The following is a 7,910-nucleotide window of genomic DNA, read 5'->3' as shown; positions in this document are numbered from 1 at the left end:
GAGAGAGAGAGAGAGAGAGAGAGAGAGAGAGAGAGAGAGAGACAGAGAGAGAGAGAGACAGAGAGAGAGAGAGAGAGAGAGAGAGAGAGATTGATTGATTGAAACCTTTATTTCAGGGGAATCCAATTGAGACCATGACATGGTCACACAGTACAACAATAATACAAAAGCACATATACAAAGAAACAAAACCTTAAAACCCAAATATTACAAAAAGCAGGTGCATATGCCTTCCTCTAGTGTGAGGTCAGTTTAAGAGTCTTTTAAAAGTAGTAAATAAAACAAGGACATTCAACTTAAAGTATTCCATAAATGTGGAGCCTACACCCTGAAGGCAGTATCTCCCAGAGAAAGCAATTAACCCATGAGGACGATTCTCTGTATTTGGCCGCGGACCCCCATCTGAAATATGTCGTTCTGGAAGACCCTCCAGAAGCAAAGATTTGAGTGAAAAACATTCGCTCTGAAAGAATATATATATATTCAAAGATTTGCACCACACTTTCACAATAATTCAAAAACAGCAGACCTACTAATTATAACATAATAATCCTTGATGAGGTGTCGTCTAGGCCAGCATGAATACACATTTAATTTGATTTCATTCACCTGTTTTATTCCCAAATTGCTGCGCTGTTCCTCCAAACACAGCTGCTTTTGGTTACAGAACTATACTCCGTTTTTAATCTCATTCAAGATGACATCCAGACAGTCTATTACTCTTTTTCTCCTGACAATTTATCACAGTCAGACACGCTGAACAAAACGCCTTATCAGCATCTTGGCTCGGGCCTTCCTGTCCAATCTGCAGGACATTACAGAGGCTTCCAAATGTGAACACAAGCCGTTTGCATTCCTAACAAAGCTTCTATGATGGCCTCCTTAAAGGGATTGTGATTGTCAGTATATTTTCTGTGGTCTGGGGGTTTTCTTGGCTCAAACAAGTGCTCTGATTGGCCTGTGGACTGTGAGGTAACAGTCCACAAATCCCATATACATACCACTTCAGAGCACACAGAGAATACCCCAGACCACAGAAAATCCACTTAATGTTCAAAGTTCAGGTTTTGTGCAGGGTTAATTGAGGTCATAAAACCTCAAGTAAAATAATCCTCCCGTCATACACTGGCATCAGATTGCTTTTGCACGCACACACACACGCTCGCACGCACGCACGCACGCTCGCACGCACGGTTTGTGGATCGGTCTTGATATCGGAAGGTCGCTAGTTCGTATCCCCGGACCGGCACGTTAAAATTACCACCGCTGAAGTGCCCTTGAGCAAGGCATTGAACCCCTACCACCATGAAATGTTCTATGAGCAGGGCCTGGCTGTAAACAAGTTCTTGAGCTTAGTCCAGTTACCCTGCAGGGTAAACATAGTACCTTTCCTTTCCTTTCCTTAGTCCAGTTACCCTGGGTAAACATAGTACCTTTCCTTTCCTTTCCTTAGTCCAGTTACCCTGGGTAAACACAGTACCTTTCCTTTCCTTAGTCCAGTTACCCTGGGTAAACATAGTACCTTTCCTTTCCTTTCCTTAGTCCAGTTACCCTGGGTAAACATAAACATAGTACCTTTCCTTTCCTTTCCTTAGTCCAGTTACCCTGGGTAAACATAGTACCTTTCCTTTCCTTTCGCGCCACCCACACACACACACACACACTCACCAGGCACTGTCCGGCCACACACACGTCGTTGGTGGAGGTGTTGAAGCACGGCGTTCCGTCCCGGACCGTCTCAGCCTGGACCACGTAGAACCTGTAGCCCACGGGCCTGCACGTCAACTCACACTGCTTGTCTGGCCCCACTGAGACACGCACACACACACGCACACACACACAGTCAGAGAGAGAGAGAGAGAGAGGGGGGGGGGGGGGGGGGGAGAGACATTAGCCACCACATGAACCCTAGCATCCTGATCTATGTATATCGTTTTGGATAAAAACGATATATCTAGATAAATGCAAACAGAAGAAATCTGTGCGTAAAGGGTTGGTCCAGGGCCAATCACCTCTCTACACTGCCAGTGATGAAATCTCATCAGAATACATGTTTTTCATTGTGTTTGTTTTTCATGTGTGTGTGTGTGTGTGTGTGTGTGTGTGTGTGTGTGCAAGCACACATGCATAAGAGAGGGAGAGACAATAAGTTCTTATCCATGTGTCCAGGAAACCAACAGTCTGCCCCCCCCCCCCCTCCACACACACACACACACACACACACACACACACACACAGCTAAAAACACCGGTCACAAACTATAAAATGTCTCGTGTCAAAATGTTTTATATACTTAGTTTGGCCGGTGTCCCCCAGGGCTCTGTACTGTACTTGGTCTGCTAGTGTTTTCTGCTATATACATCATATATTTCTGCTATATACATCATATGTTTCTGCTATACACATCATATATTTCTGCTATATACATCATATATTTCTGCTATATACATCATATATTTCTGCTATATACATCATATATTTGATTTCTTACGTTGACAACAGCCGCTCTAAAAGCCTGTAGGTGGGACTATTGTGTTGATGTTGGCCCAAGCACAGGGACACTAGGGTTTATGAAACACATTTAAAGGAATAAATATCTTATTAATAATAATAATAATAACTTGGATTTATATAGCGCCTTTCAAGAAACCCAAGGACGCTTAACAAGACAGACAAAACTAAAAACACAACTAGTTGCCAAAAGCCAGAGTGAACAAATGTCTTTTCAGTGCAGACTTGACAGAGTTCAGTTAGGGCTGCACGGTTATGGAATTATGACCCATATCCCATCTCTGATTATCTGCAAGGTCATATATCTGCTGATACCGATTCTGACCACAATGGAAACAAGCCTATAGGCCCAAAGCCTGTAAATAAAGTATTCAATTCATCAATAAATATATACTCGTTTGCTAAGAGTCTGTTTTCACTAGTGAATGAGTACTGAATGAGATGAGTATATACCCAAATTAAAGGAAGAATTTAGCCATTGAATTTAGCCTGTATACGTATCAAATGTGTTAACCCATTTTGGGGCGGGAACCCCTTTTGGTGTTAGCATTATGTTATGCTTTAGCTATTGAAAGAAAAAGCAGATCTACAAGCTCATAGCGCGCCACCGAGTGGCGCACTACTTGCTTGTAGATCTGCTTTTTTTGAAAAATCGAAGACCGACTGACATAGAAACATAGCTTTTTCAGAAAACTGTCAGGATGTAGAAGACAATTTTTAGAATCTGATCTCAGGTCAAAATGTGTTTAACACAGACAAGACACAGAACGTGTGTTTGTTATGTGTGTATGGGGCACGGGCCTACACTGAACCTTGGAGTGGTTCCTGTGGCCTCGCTGTGACAATGTGTGAATATGAAGTACATTGTAATGTAAAGCGCTTTGGAGAAAAAGCGCTATATGTATAATTTAAATGCAGCCTGTATAATTTAAAACCTGCATGACCACCTCCCACCACTGCACATGTACTACTGGATATATTGTATTAGCATTTATCTAGTCATGTGTTATTCAAATAATTGCTTCCGTTTATTGCTTCAAATAAGTTCCGGGATTGCAGCTTAATCATCCAATCAATGCTGACTCTCTCTCTCTCTCTGTGTGTGTGTGTGTGTGTGTGTGTGTGTGTGTGTGTGTGTGTGTGTGTGTGTGTGTGTGTGTGTGTGTGTGTGTGTGTGTGTGTGTGTGTGTGTGTGTGTGTGTGTGTGTGTGTGTGTGTGCGTGCGTGCTTGAATGAGATGTTATCTCATATTACATCATACATCCGTTTTATTTCTACTTCCATTACTCCAATGTCTCTCTCTAATCACAGAGAGAGAGACTCTCTTGCCTGCCAACTCTCGCCTGCCAAGAGTTGAACATCCAAAGGAGCCCCCTCAGTCAGCTGGTTCTGAAACCAGCTGACCTCTCACCTTCTGACATCACAAACCCCAGACAGCCTCAGTGCAGCTACACTATCACTCAGATTAGATTAGACCCAACCAAATTATAACTAAAGAAAAAGATAAATACATCACATATTGGAACGAACTCACACAATCACCATCATTAGGCAGATTTTTTTTTTTTACAAAAATGTTTAGATTTTCATTATCGTGAGAACGATGGCTTCCATTTTCACATTGCAACTTTTCAGGACTAGAAAGCCTGCAGTTTCTATTAGCTTGTATTCCCCATCGATGATGTCACTGGAAGACGGTTTCTGAACTGCCCACAGCCCTCCTATATGAGACACAGACCGAGTAGAAAGAAATTGCCATTTTTTCATGATTATTAGTGAGGACCTATTATACGAAGATAGGTTGAAAAGTGGTGAAGTGGTCCTTTAAGTTAAGGAATACAAATACAAATAGTGTCGTCTCCTGACTTTCTTTTCTTCTTTCTAATGATTTGATCGGCCCAAAACATTGTGTTCATTGTCATGATTTGTCACGATTCGAGTTGGCTTTGTCCGCGGCGTAACCGTCTTTAAATAAATTAAATAAGAAGTGCCTATGGGAGAATGCATTGGGTTTTCATTTCCTGGGCCACTCGTTTTTCTGAAAGGGGGAGGGACTGCGGTGCTCTATAGTCTCTATATCTACCAAAGGGTTTAAAATAAAAATATTCTTTAATGGCCTGACAACTAAGTCATTCTGTCTGTCTGTCTGTCTGCCTGTCTGTCTGTCTGCCTGTCTCTCTCTCCAGCTTAGTGCTCAGACAGCAGTGAGTGTAGCCAAAATAGACTTCCTGTCTCTATCTCTCCATTTAAACAAACTGCAGCTGAGAGAGAGAGAGAGAGAGAGAGAGAGAGAGAGAGGAAGAGATATAGAGAGACCGAGTGGGAGAGGAAGGAACGTTTCAACAGAACCACCTGTCTTGTCAGCACACCGAGCCGCACGGCGTTCAGAAACACCCTTTAAAGAGCAACAGCCGCAGCAGCAGCAGCCTCTAAACAGTGGATAAGGAGTTTGTTCCGCTGACATTCCACCGGTGCTGATAAGTGATAATGCACTACAACTATTTATAATGCTGTGTACGGCTCCGCTCCGTTGACGACCTGGTTCCACTCCAGTGGTTTCCTCTCAAACGTTCTCAGGTCAAGGACCCTCTCTCTCTCTCTCTCTCTCTCTCTCTCCGATACTGATATGAGTGTTTTTGGCCCGTGGTGGACTAACGTTTGAAAAGAGAATGATGGTTTGGTCAACATGTCCTCTAAAACCTTTTGTAGAAAATCAGTGAATCTGATTCACTGATTGTGACTTGTGTCATGTGTTCACTTAATTAATTAAACTTTTAAAGTTTAAAGCTTGTCTTAAGAGTATATATTTAATAGAGACGGCACCCGGAGGAAAACCCTGAGGCGAAATGGACATAGTGGCCGAATTTGGCATTGCAGCACTGGGGCCAGCGCTGGTCCGTTGACTATCATTGTGCACGTTCATGTTATTGGGGAAATTACACATGAACGCTATATGTTTCATACGTGAACGCGCGCAAACGGCACAATGATAGTCATAACAGCCAGCGCGTTCATGTTATTGGGTGCAATCCATCCCAGAATGCACTCTGTTCCTATACCCGGAAGGAGGAGTGAAATCGCCTCATGCGCTTTTGAGCAACTTAATGCAAGTGGACGGGAGGTGAAACCCGATGACGTTAACCCATTCTGAACGGGAACCCATTTTGGTGTTAGCATCATGTCATGCTTTAGCTATTGAAAAATAGCAGATCTACAAGCTCATAGCGCGCCACCGAGTGGCGCGCTACGAGCTTGTAGGTCTGCTATTTTTGAAAAAAATCGAAGAACGACTGACATTTTTAGAATCTGATCTCAGGTCAGAATGGGTTCATCAGACAGTGTGTGTCCAGTGGAAACCTCGTATGAATCTGATCTCAGGTCAGAATGGGTTAATGCAAGTGGACGGGAGGTGAAACCCGATGACGTCTCTGTTAATATATATACTCTAAGGTGCTTGTTGTTCTCTCTTTCATGAAGGGTGTCCTGCTGTCTGCACTGCAGTAATGCACTATGTCCACCGGGGGGCGGTATTTGGCAGAGACTGGAGCCAACTCAGACATGTCAAGTCAGTCCTCGGGGGAATCCTCTGTGTTGAACCCAGATGTTTTTCTCACCTCACTAAAAGTGTCAATCCAACTCCAAAGTTCACTACAGTTCACTACAGTCCAGCGGTGTAAAGTATCTCACGTATGATAGGCTCCATATGAGCTACTTTTTACTTTAGTCTTTCCATTTCTTGATACTTTTACACTACGGGGGCTCCATTTACGTCACCGCTAAAACCCCTTATTCCTAAACTTCTACAATCGACTACAATTGACACGTTGTGAGCTTGTAGACTGGGCCATTTTAACTATTCAAAAATGTTTAGCAAAATAGTAAAAAGAAAGAAAAAGGCAAAGAAGTTTAGGGATAAGGGGTTTAGCGGTGACGAAAATGGAGCCCTATGTCTCAGAGGCAAATATCGTAGGCTTAATTTGCTCAATTTCCTTCCTTGAAGGAATGAAGGCCTCTACCGTTTACTGTAGGTATATTCAGGCAATACCTACAATTCACCATTTGTCAGCCTTCTGATTGGTCCCTGACTGACCAACCAGCAGGCTCTTTCTGCCTCATTCCGCCCTGGTTCTGCCTAAAAACTTAACCCATTCTGAACGGGAACCCGTTTTGGTGTTAGCATCATGTTATGCTTTAGCTATTGAACTCGGTGGCGCGCTATGAGCTTGTAGATCTGCTATTTTTTGAAAAATCGAAGAACGACTGACATTTTTAGAATCTGATCTCAGGTCAGAATGGGTTAATCAGACCAGTGTGTGTCCAGTGGAAACCTCGTATGAATCTGATCTCAGGTCAGAATGGGTTAATTAAAACATAATCTTTTTTTGGAAAAAACAAAGACAAAAAACATGACATGCCCGCCCAGTCACCGTGCTGTACCTGTGATGTTCCCATTTACTGACACCAAGTTTAGAATAACAATTGAACGCATCGAATATCAATACGAAGCAACTGAAAAACATGTTTATTTCCTTATTGGTAGTGGATGGAGAGAGAGAGGATTTGTGTGCATTTGTCCAACCACGAAACGGCAACCAATTGTTCGGCAACCAATGTTAAATGTTTTGATGAATTGAACAATGTGGACCCTGTTGTAAACAAGTGTAATGCTTAATTGGGTCGTCCGCTCACAGTTAACAGTCTTTGTATTGAGTTTGTGCTTGAAATGTTAGTACTGTAATTCTGCAAACTGTTAATAAATATTTCAATCAATCAACCAATGGGTGCGAAGAGGGCCACAACCAGGGGGCGGGACTTGACAGATTGGGTGAATTTGCATTGTTTTTGTTTGGACTGCAGTGATGAGGGTGTTAACATCTTATGTAGACATATAGCACATTATGCAATATGCATATAGTTCATTATATAGATATTCCACTGTTAGGTTCTTATCTTATGTATGATTCATGATGACTATTTTTATGTATTTGATGTATTACCTTGTCTTTTGTTCCTGCTTACTGTAAATCGCTCTCTGGATTAACCCATTTTGACCTGGGAACGATTCTGCAAAATGTCTTCTTTAAATCCTGGCTATGTTTTTCTATGTCAGTCGTTATCAAACACTTTCATGTTCACTTTTCACATTCTTAGCAAAAATAGCAGATCTACAAGCTCATAGCGCGCCACCGAGTGGCGCGCTATGAACTTGTAGATCTGCTATTTTTCCATAGCTATAAAGCATAACATAATGCTAACCCAAAATGAGTTAAGAGCGTCTGCAAAATGCCTAAATTGTAGTGACTAATCGCTAGCTTGGTTATTTAGCTTTTAATGTCTAACTTGTTGTTTTTGGCGGAGCAACAATAGCCTCGCCGTTTGGCATAGCGGCTAACCTGGCT

General features: G+C 42.4%; 1 protein-coding gene across 3 annotated transcripts in view; it reads right to left on the bottom strand.

The window, feature by feature from the left end:
• adamtsl4 (ADAMTS-like 4) overlaps positions 1–7,910 on the bottom strand; it is a 90,899-nt gene that overhangs the window by 17,808 nt on the left and 65,181 nt on the right. For all 3 annotated transcript variants that reach the window (XR_013964375.1, XR_013964376.1, XM_080768428.1), the window contains exon 7: positions 1,669–1,808. Coding sequence is in view for 1 of the 3 variants with exons in the window: in XM_080768428.1 (XP_080624554.1) it covers positions 1,669–1,808 (140 nt within the window). In the remaining 2 variants the exon portion in view is untranslated. The remainder of the gene's footprint in view (positions 1–1,668; positions 1,809–7,910) is intronic.

Source organism: Protomyctophum bolini (genome assembly GCF_963924005.1).
Source record: "Protomyctophum bolini genome assembly, chromosome: 7".
NCBI lineage: Eukaryota > Metazoa > Chordata > Actinopteri > Myctophiformes > Myctophidae > Protomyctophum > Protomyctophum bolini.
The sequence above is the reverse complement of the archived record's forward strand: the minus strand, read 5'-3'. Positions and strand labels throughout refer to the sequence as shown.